At 36.4% G+C, this 25,284-nt stretch overlaps 2 protein-coding genes and 1 non-coding gene across 4 annotated transcripts; 1 reads left to right on the top strand and 2 right to left on the bottom strand.

The window, feature by feature from the left end:
• Positions 1 to 8,585: 8,585 nt before the first annotated feature.
• On the bottom strand, positions 8,586 to 12,463 carry LOC117627326 (probable trehalase). The gene is made up of 11 exons (XM_034359358.1): positions 11,509 to 12,463; positions 10,991 to 11,110; positions 10,665 to 10,780; positions 10,444 to 10,544; positions 10,223 to 10,332; positions 10,062 to 10,134; positions 9,824 to 9,991; positions 9,658 to 9,745; positions 9,297 to 9,396; positions 8,958 to 9,171; positions 8,586 to 8,842 (listed from the first exon to the last, which is right to left on the bottom strand). The coding sequence occupies exons 1-11, from the start codon at positions 12,339 to 12,341 to the stop codon at positions 8,759 to 8,761; spliced, it is 2,007 nt and encodes a 668-aa protein (XP_034215249.1). The 5' UTR covers positions 12,342 to 12,463; the 3' UTR covers positions 8,586 to 8,758.
• A 5,301-nt stretch (positions 12,464 to 17,764) lies between these two features.
• On the top strand, positions 17,765 to 17,835 carry TRNAG-CCC. Its single transcript has one exon. It is a non-coding gene; the product is annotated as a tRNA-Gly (tRNA).
• Positions 17,836 to 18,425: 590 nt separating this feature from the next.
• LOC117629268 (ABC transporter F family member 3) lies at positions 18,426 to 24,636 on the bottom strand. 2 transcript variants are annotated; one of them, XM_034361808.1, is made up of 18 exons: positions 24,218 to 24,636; positions 23,596 to 23,811; positions 23,211 to 23,400; positions 22,808 to 23,016; positions 22,527 to 22,673; positions 21,968 to 22,096; positions 21,770 to 21,871; positions 21,501 to 21,647; positions 21,008 to 21,070; positions 20,798 to 20,844; positions 20,637 to 20,696; positions 20,422 to 20,504; positions 20,226 to 20,320; positions 19,885 to 19,971; positions 19,254 to 19,341; positions 19,039 to 19,124; positions 18,857 to 18,919; positions 18,426 to 18,749 (listed from the first exon to the last, which is right to left on the bottom strand). In XM_034361808.1, exons 1-18 carry the CDS (start codon positions 24,416 to 24,418, stop codon positions 18,627 to 18,629), a joined length of 2,136 nt encoding a protein of 711 aa, XP_034217699.1. In that variant the 5' UTR covers positions 24,419 to 24,636; the 3' UTR covers positions 18,426 to 18,626. The 2 variants fall into 2 exon arrangements, with proteins under 2 accessions (XP_034217699.1, XP_034217698.1); XM_034361807.1 differs by having other exon boundaries at positions 21,770 to 22,096; positions 24,218 to 24,586.
• Positions 24,637 to 25,284: the final 648 nt, after the last annotated feature.

Raw genomic sequence — 25,284 nt, 5'->3', positions numbered from 1 at the left:
TGCTATTGGCTAATGAAAAATAATTAAGCAATAATCAGCCTCGAATAAAAACAGGTTACATCCTCGTGGGATGGTTGGTAAACAAATTTTTGGGTCCAAGAGAGCTGTGGACTTATTATGAAGTAAGGATGAGCATAGCCTTGCCCATCTAAAGACCATCAAATAAGAAATAAATACTAGTCTTAGGTTTTTATAACAACAATTTATTAAATTTGTATAAATATCATATGAATTTTTAGGCATGTGTTCTATTACTATGTAAACTTTTAATTTTTACTTTTAGAAATATTTAGTCATATACCCATTCTTAGCACTAATAATATAGATAAACCCTACATCATTTAATTTCTATAATATAAAAAAACCCAAAAAATGACAATTGGCCCTATTAAATTTAATTTTGATTATTAAATTACTTTGATACCCTATTGAGTTTTTTGAGTTTTTTTTTTCTTTAATGAGGTTTTTGGGTTGGGTTTGTTTTAAGAAATTGATGGCAGCTTTGTAATTTATAAGAAGTTAAAAGTTTCTTTGTTATGTTGTAAATGGGCTTTGGGTGTGTTCTAAAGTTCATTTAATATAAGGTATTTTTATAATTTGGGTTCCTATATTGGTATAATAGTGAATCTCCCTTAATTTTAACCACTTGAACTTTTTAAAGTATTGCAATCCACCACCTATGTTTAACTCCGTTAGAATTTCCGTTAAGTTTAAGGGTATTTTCGTCTATTCTTTATAACTAAAATAAACATAAAGAATAGAATCTTTTATATATATAAAGTTAATCTAATTCTACCACACCTTCCCCAACCCCTACCCTATCGTACTCTATGTTTCTCTGTCTCTTGGCATCTTGACGTGGGTTGTTAAAATTGAATTGCAAATATATCTATAGACCAACCAAGCTCTAGCTTGCTAATGGAATCACTATCCATTTCTTCTTTGACAACCCACACAATAAGGAAATGTAGTCTTAAGTCTCCAGCCAAGAAGACAAAAACTGGAGACAATAGAGGACTTAATTGCTTGATTATTTTTATGTTTTTTTTAATATTAAGTTGCAGTTTATTTATAGGCATGTCCATTATAAGGACTGCACTTGTTTTAGAACTACTTGTTTGCCCATGGCAGATGTTTATAAACTTTTTGGGATATTTAGCAAGACTAGTACGTAATAGGAAGAAAACTGATTCCTTCCCAAAACTATGATGAAGTTATAAAATTTAAGTTCTAGTCTTTGATGTTAAATTGTGTGAATTCGCTGGATATATGAACTTGGATATTTTTGGAGTACAAGCGATTAGGAGAGGAAGTTTACACAAATATTTATTGGGTGCCTCAGAATTTTGAACTTCTGTCCACATGAATAAAGGTGAAAACGTTCAACCAACCGAGTTATTTCTTACTAGCATAAATATTCTTGGATTATATTAACGGCAAATTTTCATTTTTAGATCTTGGATCAAATTTTCATTTTGAGATGGATGAGGTAGAACAATAATATAAGTGATTGATTATTTAAAATGGCGAATAAAAGGAAAAGAAAAGAAAATAAGTATAGAGGGCACAAGTGTCAAGGTGATTTGATTAAGTGAATGAATGTATGGGAGAGTGTGCATTTGTGATTTGTCAAAGGGGAATCGCACGTGAGGAGGGTTCCAAATTTATGCAGATCGGTCAATCCTGCCACATCGAATCTTGCATTTTATTGGGATAAAAAAGTCGCCTCTGGTCAATCATTCCTGTTCAAACTCCCCCCCTTTCTTTTTTCATTTTATATTTATTTCACTTTTTTAACTTACTAAGTCTAAAATAATTCTTTGTTTTGAGCCACCAAAATACATGAATCCCTCCTTTAACCATTCAGAGCACTTTCACCAGTTGACTCTTGCCATGGCAAGATTAGTCTTAGGGCAGGCACTATTTACGTGAATAGTGGCTGCCCTAGCCCCCTCCAGCAAAATGTGTTTCCAGCAGTTGGGGCTTGCCATGGCAATTACTATTCATTTTTTTGTTTTTTTCACAATTTTGTTTACTTAAACAATTAATTTGGATAATATTTTCGAATAAGATTTTTGGGTTCCTACGTGTCAATACTATTCATATCGGATAAGATCAAATTTCAGATAAATTTCAAATTTCAGATACATTTCAAAATTCAAATTTCAGATAAATTCAAAATGTCAAATTTCAGATACATTTCGGAATTCATATTTCAGATAAATTTGAAATTTCATTTGAAATTCAAATTTCAGATAAGATTTTCACCCTCTAAGATTGCGCCACGTGTCATATCTATATGTGTACATTTTTCTATAAAATCAGAGGTTCAGCTCATACCTCCCACACCAGTTCTTCTCTACATTTCCATTTCTCAAATTTTAGATTTCATTCTCCATTCTCAATGGCAGACATGGAAGAGGTTTTGGAGAGGCAAGAGCGAGAAACTAGAGAAAGAATGCGTAGACGAGCTGCAAGCAAAAGGGCGCAGAGAGAACTAGATGAGCAACTTGGCATAGCAGTTGCTTTGCTGGAGAGAAAAGGGTCGCGTGGTTCACGAGAAGGCCGTCGCCTAAATGTGGACATACATAGACATTCCCGGGGTAAGAATCTTATGGAAGATTATTTTATCCCAGCATGAACCGTTGGTTAAAGACGGTAGTTTCATGCCCCGTATGATTGATCGCTACACGGAGATGCAATCGTCCTATATTCATGAACACCGTCAAGTTGACTTGATGGAGCATTTATGGGCGGTGAAAGGTCATGAAGGAAATGAAGGTGAATAAAGTGAAGTGAAGAAGTTGTTTTTATTTTATTATGTTTATGTTGTATGTTGTTTATTTTTTGTTGTGAGTGGGTTGTTTATTTTTTGTTGGGAGTGGGTTGTTTATGTTTTATGCTTTGGTTGTGGGTTGTTTATTTTTTATGCTTTGGTTGTGGTTTGTTTATTTTTTTTTATGCTTTGGTTGTGGTTTGTTTTTTTATGTATGGAATGTTTTGAATAAAAAGGAATTTTGTTGAATATTTTCTTTATTGAATAAAAGAAAAGCAATACAACTAATAATAAAATAAAATACATGAATTAAACAAAACAAAAAATACAATGAAATCAAAGGTACATGAATTAAAAAAAAAAAAAAAATACAATGAAATCAAAGGCAAGTAAACTAAGACATTAAAGGCAAACAAACTATTTTAATGGTTTCCATCATTTAACCAATCCGTGTTGCTAGGTCCATCGTCACGAAAAAGTCTTCGTCTCATAACATCCCTTCGTTCTAGCTTCCAAAATTGTTTTGTTTCAGGAGACATATGGCTTGTATCCATGGCCATGGTTTCCCGATCTTTTTTTTTAATGTTTTGTTCGCGTACATACTCCCTTTCTTTGCGTACATACTCCCTTTCTTTTGCATATTCTACTTGAACTGCCATATCGTGCTCTTGTTGTTTCAAGTCCATTTCAATTCTCATGGCTTGGTGCTTTGAAAGTTCCTCCAAAAATTGAGATGCATTCTTGCTAGAATTACTCCCTCTCTTCGCCTTCGCCGCCTTCCTCCCAATAGGCCTTGGATTATTTTCAATGGGTGAGTCGGTACTCATCGGGGAATCCATAGGTGAATCCGATGCCCGCGTCTCATGAAGTGGAGTCTCGTTCAAGACTACCGTCGGACCGGTTGGAATAATTTGGAATCTCTTACAAGTCTTCACCACCTCCCAACAATGGGTATGGTTGAAACTTTTTTTTCCTTGGCCGGTAGCACCAAACCACATTTGTGCTTGTATAATCTATAAAAAAAAAAAATGAAATGGAAATGCAAGAGAATTTTTAAAATATTGGCAATGCAACATGTAAAAAAAAAAAAACTAATGGAAATTAAAGAAATAATAAAAAAATGCAACATGTATTAAAAAAAAAATAGAGACATATTAACAAAATATATAAATTGCAAGAAACATTTAAATAAAAATTAATATGACATAGAAATTAATAGAAGAAAAATGACAAATAAATTACCTCATTGCTAAGATTTTCTCCGCTTCGTTGGTTGTCAATCGCTTTTGCTAAAGCATTTCTCCATTTCCCCAACTCTTTATTAAGAACTTTCCACCAACTGGATAATGCCATTTCCGTACGTGTAGAACCAATTGCCCTTTCACAAAATGCTTGATGAATTTTTTTCCACATATGAGAAAATTTAATCTCATTGCCCGTTATGGGACAATGACTAACTTGGACCCAAGCCTCACACAAGCTAACATCTTCCATCATGCTCCATGCCCCTCCATTTTCATTAGAAGAACCCATAATATGCTAGAAAAAAATTACAACTTCAAAGTGAAAAAATATTGAATAGAAAGTGAATAAATTTTGAGGAGAAAGTGAACAATAGTAGAAGGAGAAGAAAATATATGAGGATTTGGTGTTAAAAGTGAAGAGTATTGGTTGGTATTTATACACAAAAAATTCAGTAATTTTTTGTTTGTTTTTTTAAAAAAATTTTTTTTTTCAATTTTTTTGGGCAGCGTGAGGCCATCGTCGGTCAAGAGCCGTTACGCTAAGATCAGAAGATGATTTGAAATTTTTTTTAACGTTGGCGCGTGCAATGCGGTAAAAAAAAAATTTCAAATCTTCAGGGCTGACGCCATGCTGGCGTCAGCTATTTTGTCCTACACCTCGGGCCCGAGCTCGGGCCGATTTCGCCTTCGGGCCTGCCCGTTTTGGTGGCCCCCACGCTCGCCCGGGCTGGACCTTTGCTGCTGGACGTCGTTTTTTGACCCAAACCCCCCCAGCCCGAGTCGTCTAGCACTGCTGGACTTGCTCTTAGACATAGTTTATCAAACACATCTTTTTTAAAGCTAGAAATTCCTCTTCTTTGCAACCGAGGTTCTATGTAATAAGAGTCCGAATATAAATTCACTCATTATTATGTTTATAATGTCCTTTAATGGTGGATTTAGTATGGAGTTGTAATAAAAAAGATGGGAATAGTTATGCTCTACCATCCTTGAAAATCCGATCACCTTAAAACTCAAACTGAAAAAATTATATATAAAAGTTTCATTTTTAATGAGAATGCATAGCATAATTGAGCAAAGAGAATATCATTTTTTTTTTTTTTAAAGGGCACTTTAATTGTGATGTGCAATAGTTTGAGAAAAGGTGGGTAGAGAGGGAGACCCTTTATTATTTGGCCAAAAGGTGGATATTAAAGGGGAAAAAAGTGCTGAAAATTTCAGCTTTTTTGGGAGCACTTCTCTATTTCTAAATAGTCCCCGTGCCCTCCTGCGGGGACCTTATGACATCACATCCTTCCTCCACAAACTGCACATACTATTCATACTACTATTTGTATTTGGAACGGAATATATATGCTGCCACATCACATCGCTAGTTTCACCAACTTCTACTCCTCTTAGAGGGCATGGTGCTGCCACATCACGTCTTCTTGCCTTTTTGTTTGCGTGTGTTACTATTCATGATTATGAACCTGTCGGATAAAGAAAAAACTTGCATAAATCGTGTACATACTCTTCTTTTTCTCTCTCTCTCTTCGCATATACATCCAGTTAATGTAATTTTTTCTCTTTAAAATAGAGTGGTCGGGTCAATTAGTATCTAATTTTGCACATATTAACGATAACCTTTTTTCCATGAAACCAAAGTAATTAATTGGCAGAACATGAACTTTTTACCAAGTAGCACATATTTTAAACATCTTTCATGTTTGAAGAAGTAGGATGTGAGCTCTTGAACATCTTTCAAGAACACGGAGACGAGGCCTAACCCTACAAATCAAGTTCCTAGACCCCCCAATCCACATATTTAACAGAAATCAGTATCATTTATGGCTCTTTTTTTCACTTTAGAGATTATCTGTAAATTTCTAAGGCCATGGGGTCCTTGGATCGAAGGAGGGGAAACATTCATACAGCGTTTACATTTTCTTGGTTGTCCCTTGGCCCCTACCCTATAAACGAGAGAAAATTGTTGTAAATGCGTGATTGTGGATGACCACCATACCTTTTATGAGTTCATTCTTTGAGTTTTATTTAACATATATACACTAAATTAACATTTTTTGATTAATACTTTATATATTTTTTAAATGATGATATTCGATCTACTATTATGTGAACCCATAAATAGGAGACTCTGGCAAAAAGATTTCCAGCAAACAATAAGTTCATATACATACTTTTTGAGAAGCGAATGAAGTTACTCATAGGGTACGTAGCACAATATACTTTGCATATAGATGATAGTTTGTCTTGGTCAGAGGTGCCCCTTCGTTTATGCAGTACACCCTTTTGGAAGATTTATTGAATCAGGGTTAGGTTTTACATCCCCGAGTTGTATTAGTTTATTCAGTTAAATGAAATTTTCACTCATGCCGTCGAAATTTACTCTAATAAAAATAAAAGAAACAAATTATGATAACGGAACTCTATCTTTTGCATTTCACTTTTTCTCTACTACTCTTTCATCCTTGGTTACATAACAAAATTAAATTCAAATCTTAAGTTTTCTTTAACTCAAAAAAGAAAAAAAAGTTTAAGTTCAAATTTTGAAGTCAGGATATGCATGCACTGTGTGGATCAGGGCATGCATTATAATAAAATGAAATCAAAATCATTTTGGAGTAAAAGGTTCAAAATCAGTGGCTTTACCTTTAAGTTTAAATGCTGCTTATTAAAGCACTTTCATTACATTGAATTAATTAACTAACTAGAGACAAAAAATAAATAAAGAAATCTATTAAGTATTGGGATTATGGTCCCGTTTTGCAAGCTTATGCGCACATCTGTTACCCTCCAATGAAACCCCCTAATAGTCAAATGAGGCTTCCCCAGATTAGGCCTGCTTAATATTTTAGCCTAAAGTTGCCTTTCATCTGATTTCCCTCCAATATTTGATATATATAGCTTTAGTGAGGGATTCTTTAAATAAGTTTATTTGAAGGACATTCTTATAAGGCCCACTCTATATTGTATTTCTCTAATCCAAAAGTCTATTTGGTAGATATTCATTCAAATATCATATCTACAAAAAAATTCACTTGAATTCGATATCATTTGACCACCTAATTGAATTATTGAAATTTTAGTACTTTCTTGAAGCACTGTGTTCATTGATTTTGTAAGACACAATTAGATGTTGAAACGGTTTCCAATTTGTCTAATTTTTTGCAAGGACGATCCATGAATATAAACTTTAAAAATAGATTGTTTGGATCGTTAAATTTTTTTTATTTTTATAAGAGACCCTGAATGATGCTTCTCAAATAAAATTATTTGAAGAATTCCTCAATATATCCCTCAATCTATATATGATATTTGAATGCACCCCACCTCACAGATTAAACCTTGGATTTGGGTGTTTTGTTAGTTCGCCCACTCTAATTGACTAATCAAATTAAAGGGATTTGAGAAAGGACCAAATCCCATGACACTATAATTTAATTTGTTCATATATATAATATGCAAAATCTTGGAGACTTTGGTCATTATATACTTTCCACTCACTCATTTCCCAATTCAAAATATTTAAAAAAAAACCCAATTTTGTAGTATCAAAAGCATACATTGGGTGCCATTTGAATACTACCATGATTCAATGATTGCCACTCTCTACTTTGTGTATCTCCGAATCTTTCAAGGGTCCCTCTTCCCTTAAAGTTAGGGTTCAGGGCATCCAATCTCTTACTCTAAACTAATCTCCATTTGATGACCTCAATCATATCCTTCCTTCTCAATTACAATTAATAAATCTTTAGTTGGAATGTATAATAATATGGTAAGGAGTTTCTTATGAAACAAGGTTACATCACCGCACCCCACCGTCATTTTGTTTGCATACAGATATACGTGTTGTGTTATGCTACTAGACTATTAATTGAGATAGTTTTTCAAGAACTGCGTCAAATCAGTCTTTAAATTTGTCATTTATCTTACAATTTAAAGTCTTTTATATCGGAAGAACACTTCGATGTTTTACTTAATCCATACTTTAACTTGTTAGAAATGTCCTATTGATCTTCAGAAACAAGAAAAAGAAACTAATGTGGTTTGATTACTGGGTATCTTTTTTTTTTTTTTTTTCCTCTCATCAGAGTTAAGAGTATGTCTGTGTGATGAGATGTGTGTTTTGGCTCTCTCTTCTTGTTAAGTCCTAATCATCCCTTAAACCGAACTTGACACTTGCTAAAAGGATCTCTATCATCTAACACTGACCCACCACCCACTACACAAAATAAGATAATTAGGCCCTAATTAATTAGTTAAATCTTTAGCCACATATAAAAATCATAACGAGTCCATAAAGACCAATGTCAATTATGTCACATATGAGTTGGAGTATGATCAAACAGCTACGCAAATTTTTGACACACTAACTCCACCAGCTTGGGAAAAATAATTGTACAATCAATCAAAGTTCTCAATCAGTGCCGCTTCTGGAGCAAATCCAACCTTTCTGTCCTAATCACAACACTAATTAAGAATCTTAGTGGAAGCATGAACCCCCCAAAAGTGCATCAGACAATAAAAATCCTTATCACCTACTCGTGGATCAACAGAAACCATAATAATAAATAAAAATTAATAGCATATAATTTATATATGTTATGATAAACAGATTAAAAGTTGAAATGCATCCAATCGCTTGTAAACACACACACACACACACACACACACAAAAATCTGAAATGCATCTCCAAGCCAATAAGATGATTTGGTCCTAAAATCCTAATGTTAGTCAGCAATTTATCCTTCTGTCTTGAGGCCATCCAAACTCCTCCAAGAATGCCAATACAACTCCATTTGACCACCCAAAACCAGTCTGCATTGCAACACGCACAAAACAAATTAAAACAAATGATGTTAAAAAATTTAAGCTGAAATCTTCTGTGTAGCTAATACAATTGTCAATTAGAAAGTGATTAAGGCATATATACCTGGGGAATATATTCACCACCACCTCCAAATGCTCCACACTTTTCCACATCATATTTTTCATGCATGGTGCCTGTTTTCTTGTAGGCAACATAGTTGGTTCTGATCCACCTCACAGCAATGTCTTCTGCCACTAACTTTGCTTCCTTCAAACCAGACCTTGCCAGGCCTTCAACTATCATGTGTTGGATTGGAGCCCAGCCATTTGGAAAGTCCCTGTTTTTTTTTTTTTATAAGTCCCCATTAGGCCATTGACAATGAAATTTGAAACCCTTTCATGAAAGGCCTCAGATAATTCTTAAAATGCTGAAAGATAATTGGATTTTAGTTTATGAACTCACCATTGTTCTCCTGACTTTGTCAAGGATGTTGCGATACCGGCATCACAAAGCAGTCCTGAGCTTTGAAGACTTCTTGTAACTTTCTCTACCAGAGAAGCATCTTCATTCACATACACACAGGGCAAGGGCTTTCTCAGTATACAATGTACAAGACAAAATATTCATTCAATTATGTTCTTTGGTTCATGATATAGAAAAGGGTGTCTGAACCAATCTATTGATGATTTTAATCCAAAGAACTTAATATCTTTCAAAGGAAAATTGTGGTGCGCTTTCATGTTGCTTTGTTGTCTGTTTATATAAATTTCAGTCTAAGCTTGCACTTAGATGCAACCATATGATGGAGCTCAGAAGCACAAACCTGAGAAAAACAGCTCGATCCACAAAGGGACGAAGTTTGAAGCAAATACATTCTGATTTTGGTTACAAGCTTCCCACGTTTGAGCTTCCTATAAGCATAAATATGAAGGAATTAAGACAACCACAACTAAAACTTTCAACAAATCAAAGAGCTTTGCAATTGATACCGCATTGCATGTGCTATTGCCGAGCCAATAATCAAGCCATTGTCCCTTCTCTGCGTTCCAGAAAACAGTTTTTATGGCCTCATGTCTTGCTTCAGAAGCTTTGAGAAAGCGCTCAGCAATGTTGTGATCTCCTGTAACTTTTGCAAGTAAGGCAATGTCATGTTCCATCTGCATCAACAGACACAGGTCATAATTTGCAGGGCTTCATTTTTGTTTAAGATTTCTGAGCCATACATACCCTTAGTATGAATGCATTTAAATCAACAGGTAAAATTGATGTGGTGGCCAATGTTGTAAAATCTGAGTGGTTCCTGCAACAAGAACAAGAAAAATCCTCTTTCAACTAATTTATAGTGGCTCTTCTCTAAGTGTGGATTTGCATACTTCTTGTGGATTTACCTCATCCATCTTGTACTAAAATCCCATCCAGACTCAGCAGCTGAAGCCACTTCCCGGTAAAAATGCTGTTTCTCATAAACACTCGAGATGTTCGAAGCAAATTCCTTGTCCTGACAGGCATAACAATCTGTTAAAAGGAGTAATAAACTAGCTCTATTCTCTTTTATTTCCTACCAAAAGTATAAATTTTTTTTCTAAGGGAGCTGCAGAGGAGGACATACAATGGTTGAAGATTCAGGCCTGGGTTTGTTCCACATTGCATAATATCGACTTAGAGTGTGTTTCTGAGCTTGAGAATCTTGAACAGTTACCTTATGAATACCTACAACAGCAGAAAATTAAATTAAAACTACAGAAATTTTAAAACCAACTATAGATGAACAAAGGACGGCTGCAATCATTATAATGTGAACTTATTATGTAAAAAAAGTTTATCATAAACCTGAATTCCAGAATTCATGTTCCTTGATGAGTGCAGGGAGAGACTTTCTAGCGAATTCGACATCGGCTGTCCTCTTGTATACTTCGAAAACCATTGCACTCAAAAGGGGTGGCTGGCTGCAAAGTTTGCCCACCCAAGATTAATATGGAACTGAACTATATGAGTGTGTAATACAACGCAGAGCTTAGTATACACCAAGGAAATTTGCTTGTGCAAAATTGACATATTTTACAAGTTGCTTTTGTAATCTTTTGGGGTTCCTTAGAAACAAAACATCAATTAAAAATTCACTGGGAGAAGAAGTAAACAAAATGATAAAGCATTACCTCCTGTTAGTGTAATAGGCCCTTGCACCATTAAGGACATATCCATATTCTTCTATCAAGTAAATGAGATTAGACACAATTGCTTTAGCTGTGTCATACATTTTACTTGCAAGCAGGCCCCTGCACATCAAATACACAATTATCTTAACCCCACCAGCTTAAATAATTCATGAGCATTAAATTTCTACCAACTAACCCTGCAAAAAAAGGTAAAAAAGAAAAATCCCACCATGCATACAAGGTCTCTACGCTTTTGTCTCCAGTGTGAATGAAAAAGTGGAAAAAGAAAGGTTTCTTCATTTTATATTGTTTTGATTCTAACAAGGTAGTCTCGCACCAACAAACCAATTGGGTTGCTTTTGGCTCAAGTCAATAATGACTAGAATTAGATTCTGAATTCACATTTAAATTAGCATCACCTTAAACAATTTAGAAAAGATAATGCAGCACATGATTCAGAATAACGTGATCAACCAAAAAAACAAGAAAAAAAGAAGATAAATCAACAGAACACTTACCTAATTACCCAATAAGAATCCCAGTAATAAACTTCTCTGAACCTTGAACCCGGAATTACACACTGCTGAGGCAGAGGAAGAAGAGTATGGAACTCAGGCCTGTTGTGGACCCCGTCAGAGACTTTGCGGCTCAAATTCTTCCAAAGCAAATGCACCTCCAAAGCCCAAGCCCTCACTTCTGGGTTCTTCACCTTGGGCAAGAACCCCTCCGGCTCTGGGACAAAATCCTCTGGCTCAGCAAGCACCATATCCTCCCCTGCATCCTCAAAATACTCTGCTATGAACTCCTTCAAATCCATTACTGATGCAGACCCGTTTGCAGACTTTGGAAGCTGATCAAAGGCTGTCTGAGTCTTCGATAACTCGAACTTGAGCGACAAATCGACGTAGAATTTTGGGTCGAAGTTGGTTTTTCCAAAAGTGGCGAGCGCAGTTTCTTGGAGCCGATCGAAGAAGGCGACCAATGGAATTGTGGGTTTTACAGGGCCTGGTTCAGAAGTGAAGGCTGACGAGGCTTTTGTTGTGAAAGTCATGGTTGGCAGTAAAAGAGAGAGAAGAAGAGAAGAAAATAATGAGAATGAAGAGTGGCTATGGCTGGGGAACAGAGAGCCCGCCATTGTTGGAGAAAGAGAGTGGAGGTTTGAGATGGGATTGGTGACAGAGAGAGGACGAGGAGAGAGAAGCAGAGCACATGGTCGACGTGGAGAGGAAGAAGAAGAAGATGACAGAAACTGGAACTTGGGAAGAGGGCAAAAGCCGGCACTTGGAATTTTTTGGGTTTTTGGGTTGGACTTGGTTTCTTTCAATCCATCGACGGAATAAGCTTTTGGCATTCGACATAAACAATGCTGGGTTGACAAGATAGAAACAAAAGCTACGTTTCAGCTTTGACCTTTAACATCAACACTGATATTCTGTATTTTGTGCACATCACCACTGATATTCTGTATATTGTGCACATACATATTTTATTCTTTTGATCAAATTTTGTGCCTATAGTTCTAAAAAAATTATGTGGATTAAACCTAAAAGGGTGAGAGGTTTATAGTTTAAGTGGTATGTAATGATGAATTTAATCGATTATAAGACAAATGTAATTTGTTTGAACTTAACTGAATCGATTATGCATATAACTTGGTCGATTTTAAACTTACCCAATCAAACTTAAAGCTCAAATGAGGGGTGGATTAGATTCATTCATCTGGTGCGGTTTGTGAGAATTGAAAACGGTTTGTTGAGCACAACTTGTTGCACAAGTGAGCAGTTTATATTTATTTTCTTGAACTTTTAATATTAGAAAGGAAAAAAGGAACACAAGATTCGTGGTCAAGATAGGAGAGAGAGGAGGGTTAGAGAAAGAATAGATATCATCTTTTTATCTTTTTTAAAGTTGAAAAGAATACTTTCATTATAGAAATAAATAATAAATAAAAAAAGGGTCGAATATGACAGTGGTCCAAGGCCAAATTGCATGTTTACGCGACAGCAGCACAACCAAGAACCATGTGATGTGTGAGTGAGACTATGGGGACTTTATGAGAAAAAAAACTAAAAAAAAATTTGCCAATTAAATCCCATCAGCGCAACCCAATCATGTGAAAACTACAATGCCCTTTTTTCCATCTAGAAAAAGAAAAAAATAGTGCGACGCCATGTCACATCTTATTTTCCTTACGTATGTATATAACACGGCGTGTCGTTCAATCATGAGAAGAAAAGAAGAACAAGAACAAGAGACAAAAATGAAGGGGAGAAAAGAAATGAAAAAAAAAAAAAAAAAGGGTGGGGAAACTCCTCAGATGTCCCTTGAGTTCCACATGGAAGCTGAAACTGTTTAAATAAAGCTTCGGAAATTGGAACGATATATATACAAAAGTGACAGCCAAGAAATAATTCATCATCGGAGCCTGCTCTCACCCAAATTCATTCAACACAAAATTGCAAATCGAATAATATAAATAAATAAATAAATAAATAATAATAATAATAGAAGATTGAAAAATACAAAGGCTAGAGGCCAATACTGAAGCCATCCTAGCAAAAATCCCGCCGGCATTTAAAACCGAGAAGAACCAACCACGACGGTTTCTTCTCTTTTCTCTAAAGAAGAAGAAGAAGAAAAGAAAAAGAAGAAGAAGAGGTTGATTGTGGAGTTTGTGTAATTATTATTATTATATTAGTTAATTTTGGGACCAGATGAATAAATAGGCATTTAAGCCCAATAACAGCCCATACCCTTCAAGCCCAATAATACCCCAACTTTCCATTCCATTCCATAAAGTAAGTAATGTGTATCTTGTGCTTTGATTTTCTTTTCTTTTTCTTTCCACTTTGTTAGAAGAAGTTCTAAATTTCGAACGCACAATTTCTAGTGTTATCTTTCCATTTGTTAAAAGAAAATCTTAAGTTCGAAACTCCATGATTTTAAAGCTTGAGTCTTATTGGGTCTTAGAATTTTTGAGAGGCGGGAAACATTAGGAAGAGGGATCTTTGAGGGTTTCGAACCTCAAACCACAACAACAAAAGAACAGCATAGGGATTATAATTTAAGTACTTAAGAGCCGTTATCTGTACACTAAATGTTCTATGTTCGAATCCTCTATCTCAATATTACTTGTATATAAAAATAAAAAATAAAGACAACAACAAAAGAAGAGCATATCACAATCAAGAATTTGAAAACCCGGTTTGAGGTTCCCCAATGAAATGAGGCAGTGCCTTTACTGCGGCTTCTTTGCTACTTGCAACGCGAGAGAGAGAGAGAGAGAGAGAGAGAGTAAACCGCAAAAGTAAGAATTAAAATTTAACATTTCCCACACGTTATTAATATATAATACATAAAGCAATAAATGGAATTTGAAACGTCAGGGTCAGAACCTGACTTGAGGATAACTAAGAATCATGACCACAAAATCTAGAGCTGATTGAAAAGTTGTTTGAACATTGAAGGGATCTGTGGCTGGTCAAAATGATGTACATGATATCTATGAGACTGAAAGTTGTCATCAGGACACCTCAGCTGAGTTACTTTGTAATGCAATAATCTAACGTACTCTAAAAATCAATAAGTCCATGAACCCAAGCACTTCCTAAAATTGTTCTAAAGGCCTTTTGTGGTCCATGGTTCTTTTTGCAATAAATCCTGGAAACAGACCAGTAATAATGGAAGGCTCAACAGACAACCAACCTGGAAGTCTGGATTTTAGACCAGAGGGAAGCAGAAAACAGCCTTCGCAAGGCAGAAAAGCAGCAGCTCCCTGGTTGACTGGTTTGGTCAGTCTGAGTCTCTCCAGGCCTTTACCACACACGACATAATCTGCTGACTTTCAAACTGAAACTGGAAAAAACAACCACTAGTAACTCACACAAAAGATTCCTCTCTCTCTCTCTCTCTCTCTCTCTCTCTCTCTCTCTCCCCTTATAACCTGACTTAATAAGGCACAGAAGGAGGAGGAAGAAAAAAAAAAAGCCCAGGAGAGGAGTGAGGAGTTTTAAGTTCATGGAGCAGTCTACTTCCCCACAAAAGCAAACCAAAGCTCAGGCATCAAAGAGAAGCTTGAAGGAGAAGAGAGCAAGGTTGTACATTATCAAACGTTGCGTGTTCATGCTACTATGTTGGAGGGAACATGCAGATTAACAATGGTGGTAAAGTTTCACCATCCATGTTTGTTGTTCAAGTTTTGCAGTAGTTTTTAAAAAAAGTTTATCTTGTTTACCTGGCATTGTTGTTAATGGCACTAGGATTTGTAGCGTATGTGTGTGTGCGTGAGAGAGAGAGAGAGAGAGGAGAGATGTGAAGATGAGAACATCAAATTGTAAAGATAAAGTTGTAAGTTGCACTATTAATTGTTCCAAGTGACTGTAACTACTTTCTTCACAACTTGATGCAGCAGTAGCACTATGCATTCCAAGTTACAATAACTACTTTCTTCACTATTTGATGCAGCAGTATCTTTTAAGAGGAGAACTAAGCCTATAAGATGTGCACCATTTGCATATTCAAGACACAGATGAACACATGCAGAAACATGAGACAGATAAGATACAAAAGAGGGTGAATCACCCAAAATAAAATTGTAAAAAGAAAGCTTGAAGGTGGGATTAACAAAATCATAACTGGAGTTTTAAAGTTTTGAATGTGTTCAAGTTGTCCTTCTCAGAATCTTGGATGCGCCAACATCCCAGATATGGTTCCAGAAGAGTTTCAATGGCATCAGGGACATAAAACTCAATTTGGGAAAATTACAAATAGCCTCAAGATACAATTCCTGAAGGCCACTAGAGTCACCAGACTCCCCACTGTTTCACTCACAAAATAGGAAATACCATGACATTCACCAACAAATAATTAGATATGCTCTTAAAAGTTGGCATTCCACCAGGAAGTTAGATGGATGGAGAGATAGAAAAAAGATACTCGAAGCTAGATATATGGCCACATTCCAAAAACTAATATAAGCAATAGATTCTCAAGAAAAAGGGTTGAGATCATAAGAGAGGCAAAAAATATGGGGTTTAAACGGTGTCTATACAAATCTATGCAGAAGTTATTTCACTTACAGAAACAACGAACTGAATATGGGATCTACGAGGCTATGTCACCGACTCACCTACAATTACAATTACCAGCACATGCCATGTTGAATAAGAACACGTCAGTGTTCTAACTTGATCATGTGAGAGAGCAGTACGGCATTAAAATGAGCTGTTCAACACTCTGAACAAAACCCAGCAGAAGTTTCCTATAGACTGACATTAGAAATAGAGGGGGACCACGTCCCTTAAGCCAAATATGATACATTTTATACACTGCCCTGAACATATAATTTACTAATCATACTGCCTTGTGAGTATATTTACTAGGCATGTACTGCTATCCTACAATGGGAGAGGGATAAAAAACTCATACATCAAGTATCCAATTAGGAGATTATGAAAACACAAACCCATAATTCTAAATCAACTTGACAATGTCCCATCCATTGATTAATTTGTTTTCTCAAAATAGTGCACCAATCATTATTTGTCCTTCCAATCCAATGATGCATATGCATAAACTCAACTCAATTCCACTCAACAAAATTTTTGAATTCCAATCATTGTAAATCGGGGGTTTACTGAAGCTTAGCCTATCCAATGTTAAAATTGGATCTTCAGTCCGTACAATGCATGAACAATGCAACCAAACAAACTGCAATTCCAATGAAACAAGCATAAATAACCACCTCCGGATTAAAGAAATAACTTTATTATTTAACAATTTCAATATGTTCTATAAAAATGCTAAATACAATCGTCATCGACAAACATTACACATTGACAGACTCGCATAAAATTCAGAACCAGAAGCTGTTTTCATAAACCCTAATTACACATAAAACCAAGATCTAGTGTAACAACAATACCACACAGAGAGGGGGAGATCAGACGGGGAGCTCAGCAACGTCGTTTGGAGGGTCGCTGTGATTGGTGAGGGTGAAAGGGCGGTCTGCGGCCTCGTCCTCGTCCTCGTCGTCGAAGTCGGTGGTGGCGAGGTTGACGCAAGAGAAGCGCTCGAGGGAGGAAAAGAAGGCGGTGGAGACCGTCGCGCCCACCCAGCTGGCCACCTGGTCAAGCTTCTCCCGTGATATGATACTATTGTTCCCGTTTTCCATTTTTCTTCTTTTTTGGCCTTTTCTTTTTACTTTCTCAGAAGTTGAAAATGAAGGTTGATTTGATTTTGGTTTGAATTTTATATCCATCATTATGTGGGTCATGGACTCCTGGGCTATATGGGTGTTAGTTTAGTTCTAAACGGCCTATATAGGTTATGGGCCATGCTCCATTTAGATTTAATTACCATGACATGTTATGGTCAATCACGCATGCGATCTAACCCACGAGATGCTCTTTTTAGAATTAATTACAAGAATTTTTTATTTATGGGTAAATAGAATTAATTACAATAGCATTTGGGTAAATTTCAACCATTTGTGTCGTGAGTCTCACATGCATTAACGGTCAGAAATTCCTCATATTTGCATGTATAATCAATAAGATTACACATCCAATAAAGTTCAACATAGTGTGCCTAGCTCTTTTATTTTTCTACTACATGGACCTTTGGAATCTCTTGCCTTTTTTCTTCCCTTATGAGAAAAGCCTACGGTCCGTTTTATCTCGTTGATCATATGACTAGCGAGAAGAGAAATAGAAAGCATGAACAATATAAAGGCTATGAGAAATAAATTCAAACGGTTGTCCACAATATCAACAAGCGCATCTGGTGTAGTGGTATCATAGTACCCTCCCACGGTACTGACCAGGGTTCGATTCCCTGGATGCGCATGTTTTTTAAAATTTAAGTTTCTGTGAAATAAGTTTCCTTTTTTTTTTTGGGTCAGATTATGAGAAACAAGTTTTTTTATTTGAAATTTTTGGGTTGAAAAATGTGAAACAAGTTTAAAATCCCAACATATTCTTCTGACGGGGCAAACAGGAGACCTTCTACAATGAGGAGTTTAGAGTGAGGAGCTTGTATTCGAGAGGTTCGATTCCACCATCAAACTATTTAAAATATTTGAAGTCCATTGATTTCCTCACATTTGTTGATGATGAAATTAAACCCCTCAAATAAACTCCTACCCTTCTGCAAATGCAAAACTAATGAAACCTTCTCCATAACTTTTCCATGGGCTAAAACCTCCACGTGCTCAATCTAGGTTGTTTTTTTTAAACCCTCCTTATGGACTATTAACCAAGGGCTCGTTCAGCCAGACAGTATAAGTAAATCAAATACGAGCATAAAATCTTCTTTTTTTTTTTTTTTTTTTTTTTTTTTTTTGGGGGTTACATTAGAGGAAAGAAACCCCTAGGGATTTCGAACCTGGGTGCCATGGGGGAGGGGGAATCCACCACCACTGTGGTGTGGGAACCCATTGGAATAAATCCCACTTTCATTCTAAGCAGAAGTTACTATTCTGAGCAAAAGATGAGTCAACTTTTCAGAACCAAAACAAAAAGAATCATATTTGTGGGTACATACAATACAAGTGCACTATATCAAAATATTGTTCACATGCCACGGCATGCACAAGCTCCAGAGTTGTGTATTCTTCCGAGTTCTCGTAACATTTTATCTAAGACGACTGCAGTATCTTCTTGTAGTCCTCAAAAGAGCCATGGAATGGTGCTATCCTACCCTCTGATACCACCCACAGCTCATCCACACTTCCAGAGATAAGATGCTCATCGTGACTAACCTGTAAGTAATAATAACACACGCCTAGTTATGCATAAACCACAAACTAACTATGATAAATCAACTTTTGTTGTGAATAGAAATCATGACGAGATCGGGATAATGTACCATGAGAATGCCTCCTTGGAAGATAACAAGACCTTGTATTAGTGCCTCCACAGCATCCAAGTCCTACATGTCAACAACCATTGCAATGTGAATAAATCAACAATCAGTCAAGGTGGAGAAACTTTGAAATCCAGAATACCGTTCTTCAAAATATTAAAATAATGCGAAGGATCGTGACTTACCAGATGATTGGAGGGCTCATCAAGCAATATTATGTGTGGTTTCTTGAAAGTTATCTTGGCAAAAGCAACTCTGCTCTTTTGACCACCTAATGCATGATGCAACAATAAAAAATAGATTCCATTTACGCATTTAGAGAATAATGCTAAAATCCATATAGATCAAGAAAATCAACCAATATCTTTCAAGTATTGACAATATGGAATTAAGAAAATACCTGATAAAGTGTACATTGGCTGAAGTGCAAGATTTCCAGTTACACCAAAAGAACCTAAGTGAGATCGGAGCTTTTGTTCAGGCACTCCCTGCAAGAAGGATACTTTATTACTTTACATTTAAAAAAAGAACCCAAAAAAAAAAAGGCATTCCTTAATAGTAAAAGCATGACACTTCTAAATAACAAGATTATCTGCCAAAACGAGATTAAAGAATTACAAAGGGTTTATCCATCTCGGGTCAGATAGGGCTGAGGCCTTGAACAACATTTGCACCTAAACTTGGTCTCTACCAATGGAAACTTGTTCATGTGGTCAAAATGACTAACGGTTTTGGTACCAATTCCCAAGTCTTGTTCAATGATGTAGTAGATAGGAAAAGGGGAAAATATCATGTTTAGGTTGGAAATATCAGTAGATGAGGTCCATGGATTATATTCTAGTTTTAAAGCAAAATTATCCTAACCCGAGTATGGAAATAGATTCAGAGGGGTTTGATTGTAGGATCCTATCCTGGATTCTCATGTATACATAAAACTTCAAAAGCAACTCATAGATACCACCCATCAAAACATGAAAAGATAAATATAACCTATAAAGAAAAAAAAGAAGAAGGTAATAGCAAGGACTCACTGGGTAGCATCGCATCATATACAATAGGGGATTAGAAGATAAATCGAGCCCGTCAACATGGTGCTGACTGAACACAGCAATCCGAACCTGTAGAAATATAAGTCCCCCTTGAGATTCAAGCATATCAAGTAACTCCAACTTTGCAAGGAGATACAAAGGCCAAATAGCAGTTACTTTACGTTCTAACACCCATAATGCAGAATACAAGTATTTGCATAAATAAATAATGATAACTATAACCAAATTAACTTGGTGGACAGTGAGATGTTAGTTAAAATCTGAAATCTATCAATTTCAAATTGTTATCCAGTATAGGTAAACCCGTGAAACATGCAAGATACCTTAGCCGAACGGAAAACTGTCCCAGAAGTTGGTTGTAGCTCCCCTGCAATTAGCTTGAGTATTGTTGATTTACCAATGCCATTTGGCCCGACCACTGCATAACAATTTTGACACCACATGTACAAGGTGAATCATATGTAAACCATTAAGAATGGATCCTTTTCAAATAGAAAAAGATTAAACTAGCATACTTACTTGCTATGCGGCTGTCAAGGTCAATTCCAAAATTTAAATTCTTAAACAAAATGGGCCCCCCAGGATAACCAAATGATGCATCACTGCAAACACATACATCAGAAAGATCCAATAAGCGCTTGATCTAAGTAATGAAAACAGAATAAACTTGAAAATAGAAAAGAACACAAAGAAAGGATCTCAGGTGACTTGCAAAAACCAAAGAGGGAGCCAACCTGAAACTTATTATAGGAGGACCAGGTCTGTCGTCTGGAGTTGGGAACTCAAATTTATAGCTGCACATGAAAGGGCAGAGTTTATAAAGATAGAAAGAAAAAGCAGAAATGTTTCTAGAAGCTCCTATCCATATAAGCCACATAAACAAATCGGTGCATACTCAGGGTCATTAACAATCTCGTCCACATGTCCCAACCGGTCCAATGCCTAAATCAAAGAAAAGAAGGAATATCAGTTATATTAAGATTATTTGTACATGAAAAAGTTGTCTAAATCAAATTTTTATTAACAGCCAAGAAAGCAGAATTCAGAGATGTTTACAGTCATTAGAAATGGTTTCGGGAACATGCAAAAATACAAAAAAAATCACCTTAATTCTTGATTGAACAAGTGCGGCCCTCTTCGCATTGTAACGGAACTTATCAATAAAAGTCTGCAGATCAGAGTAAAACATGTGAATGCCAAACACAAGTTACTGTAATTCAAAAAACATGCCATTGAGAGAGGAGCAAGATGACAAAAGAAGATCAAGAAGAAGAGCGAGTACTTTAACATCTAACAGACATGATTCTATCCTTATTATTTAAACAGAAAGCTACATGCAGAAAATTTGAAAATAAAAAGAGAAAATATGTGCATATATCTAAAAATGAAGTTGACTAGGAAAATCAAATTAGTAATTATTGGTAGAAGCAAACAAAGGCTAACAACCCTCAGTACCTTTGCCAAAGCAATAAAAAGGAGACAAAAAAACAAAAAAGTAATATAGGAAGTCAGCAGAATTATGTTGAACTGCTGTGGACATCAAGAAAATAAGAAAAATAATAATAGCATCATTTTTTCATTACGGTAAGATGAAAAACCTGCATATGTGCTCTTGAACGCTCGTTGGACTCAAAAGCTTTCTGTTGGTTCTTGACCAGTTCAATTCGTGTCCTCTCATATATATCATAGTTCCCCTTGTAGGCATTTAATTTTTGCCCATGAAGATGAAGGATATCAGTGACCACCTGAAAAAACAGAGCATAGAATGAGGTATACTGAAGGATCGTGCACGTGTTACATAAACTATACTCATTAATACTGTTGTTGATATGACCAACTGAGAAACTAAAGCACACAAGCAAGTTACCGTGTTCAAGAATTCTCTAGCATGAGAAACAACTATACATGTTTTCGGCCATTTCACCAGGTAAGTCTCCAGCCAGAGGACAGCATGAAGATCAAGATGGTTCTGGAAAAAGAAAAAAGGATAAACATGAGGCGGAAAAATGAAAACCAGGCACACAGAATAATATGAAAAGCCTAAAGGGGTATATGAACAACAGACCGTGGGTTCATCAAGTAGTAACAAATCAGGCTCTATAAACAGAGCACGAGCAAGAGCTATTCGCATTCTCCATCCTCCAGAAAATGCTTTAGTTGCTTTTCGCTGCATCTCCGGAGAGAAACTAAGACCCTGTAAAATTCCAGGTCAGTAGGATAGTAATTCAGAAAAATGAACCAGCTGACAAGCAACAGTGTAGGTAAAGGCACAACTTCCTTTCTCAACTTAGAGGAAATTCATTGCATCACACATGCACGCATCCAGTGCAACCCATCCAAATGTACCTGAATGGCATGGTTAACTGCCAGCAGGTAGGATTTTCTGTTTCATTTGTTAGCAGTGGTGGCTCGGTGATTTATACCATTATTGATAGGTTCAGCATAACAGCAAAGAAATTCAACCTAGAATGAGATTCTTCTTACCCCATTTCTTTCTGTTACTATTTATTTTAATTTTTGGAGAGTTGTGCCAGCCCTAAACATCATAAATTTTCATGTCAAAAACCAAGCTTAATTCATGTAAAGACTTAGATGATTGTTGCAGAAATGAATGGGGTACTGACCGCAAGAATGGAAGCTGCACGTGACTCTGCGGAATCAGCATCAATGAACTCAAGCCTTTTGTATATCTCCTGAAGCCTCCGTCCAATAGCATCTTTGTCAATTGCTCCATTGCTCGTTTCTGTTGATTCCTCAAACTCCAGTTCTCTCTTCACGTTATAATAATTTATTTAGCACAAGAAAGGAGCATGTAAACATTAATCCATCAAATACCCAAAAAAAAAAAGAAAAAAAGACTGGAAAGCTAAGCTCTCCTCTAATTAAAAACAATATGGTATTCAACCTGTTTAGTGAGGAGACGAGCTTCTTCTTCCATAAGCTGAGTTCTTTCAACATCAGTGTTCAGAACACATTGCAAGGCTGATGTGTCATCACCCACCACTTCTTGCTCCACATGCAATATTTGGAAGTTCTTAGGAATGCCATCAATGGCATGCATAGCCAAGTGCCTAAGAAATGTTGTTTTCCCTGTACCATTTCTTCCAACAAGGCCTGCATGAATTGAGGCACAATCTACTATGTCAAATGCCAACTGAAAATTATTATTACAACTACAACATTATTCAACAACCTCTGAGATAAGAAACTCCATGTATCACAAACTCACTATTGGGAACTCTAACAAAAGGCCCTCTCAACTTGAGAACCAAATCAAGAGCATCTTCATCCATGAAAAGCAAACTCACCATAATGCCTTCCAAAAGAAAGTGTTACTGAACCATCCACAATTAGATCGCGGCCACCCACAGAAACATTGAAGTTCTCTAGACGGATATCCTTGACATTTGGCCCACCAATGCTTTCATGATTTACAGATACAACAGGCATTCCTGCCCTAACTGCTTCCATTTCTGCTAAATGTATTTGATATTGTTGCTGTGTAAACAACGTATAAATAAAACTGAACAAATCTCTTTCAACCATATCAATCATCAACACCAATAACAACCTAGCTCAGATATAACTTCAACCCAATTATACCCACACTCAACATGGCCCAAAATATTGTACCCCAAGATGATAAAAACCTCGCATAAGCAGTAGGAATCATATCTTACACAGAAACCTTACCTCTCTTTGGCGCTCATCCTTCCTCTTTCTTCTTTCTATCTTAGCTCGGTCACGTTCAGTTAACAAAGGGCCATCAACCACCTCAACCTTCTTCTTTGGAGCTTGCCCCTCATCCATCCCATCATCCATTCTGACTGGTGCTGCAAGGCTCCGTACAGTAGGTTTAGCTTTAACCAACCCATGCTTGCCAAACTTTTCGGATATTATACTACAAACCTATCGCAAAAAACAAACGTCAAGAACAATACCAACCCAGATTGAGAAAGCATTTTTCACGTAATCAAAATGAATAGCATTGCCAATGTCCACAAACAACCTCATCTCAACTAAGCGTCGCTAACAACATAAAGCCTACAATTCCAAAACTCTTTTTCTTTTCTTCAATTTCTCTACAAACCAACGTCGGATTCAGTTTCATGGAATACACATCGAAAAGAAATTGAATTCATAACAGCTGTCCAGTATCTCAAATTATCAAATCAGATTCAAAGCAAATGCTATAAGCTCAGCGTAGAAAATAATACAGTAATCTACTCATCCAAAACCAGTTTTACTTTCTTTCCAGATTTTCTGAGCAGCCAAACGGACCAACTCAAGTGAAAGGAAAAAATCGCAGACTCACCGAGCGACACTCGGCGAAGTCGCTAACACAGCCAGCGCCGACGAGGAGCTCGCCGAGAGCGTCGAAAGCGCCTTCTCCATCGTCGCCGAAATCGAAGTCCTCGTCGGCGAGGACGTTAACGATGTAGTCGATTATGGGCTGGTCTACGTCCTCGGCCCTCCGGCCCAGCACTTCGTGGACGACTGAGCTCGCTACTGTCATTCTCCGAACCAAATTCAATTCCAAAAACGAAAATCAAGATTTCTGTTTCGTTCACTGCACAAGGGTTTTTTGCAGAGATTGAAGAAAAACGATAGAACAGCTCGGCGTTCGGTCGATAAAGAAGGGTGCTTGATACGACGGCGTTCAGTTGAGAGGGCAAATATTCGTTTGTTAAGAACCAAATCTGAATTACATTAGGCATGAAAAAAAAAAAGGCGGGTGTGAGCCCAGCCCATTTCTTCGGGCCATGGGCCGGACTAATAATATGGATGGATTGGATCCATTTGTACAACAGGCATAATAATATTTAATTTTAGGTACACATGGGTAGGCAATCGTTTGAAATACTTTTGTATGAAAAACGTCAAAAAAATTATTGAAATTCCAAGAAGTATTTGAAAGTGATTCCTACAAAAGTACTTGCTTCTACAAAAAGCACGAAAGCACTAATGAGTTTTTATGCCAAACGTTACATTTGGTTGTCATGAAGCATTTTTAGCGCAAAAGTTTATTTTTGGTACACATGGACCTATATCTAGTGGGTCCCATTTGGACTCTACAATGCCACATCACCAAATTAGATTGGTGGAAACTTAGTCAGTTCCGACGAATTTACCAATATAACTACACCACATTATTAGTTTTTAACAGAGTTTGATATGAATTTGACATTAAAAGGAAAAGTGACACACTAAATAAACTATTTCAACTTTGAAAGAAGAACGTAGGATTTGTTCAATATTTCAAAGGGCACTGTAATAATTAAGCCTAAGAAACGAGTCGAATTTGTTTGTTTTATTAACGTATTATTGACGTTATTGAATTGATTACTTTACTGAATAATTCAAAAGGTTATATTCCCCCTT

The sequence above is a fragment of the Prunus dulcis genome, chromosome 5, assembly GCF_902201215.1.
Source record: "Prunus dulcis chromosome 5, ALMONDv2, whole genome shotgun sequence".
Classification (NCBI taxonomy): Eukaryota; Viridiplantae; Streptophyta; class Magnoliopsida; order Rosales; family Rosaceae; genus Prunus; species Prunus dulcis.
Note: the sequence above shows the minus strand (reverse complement) of the source record. Positions and strands in the feature narration are given on the sequence as shown.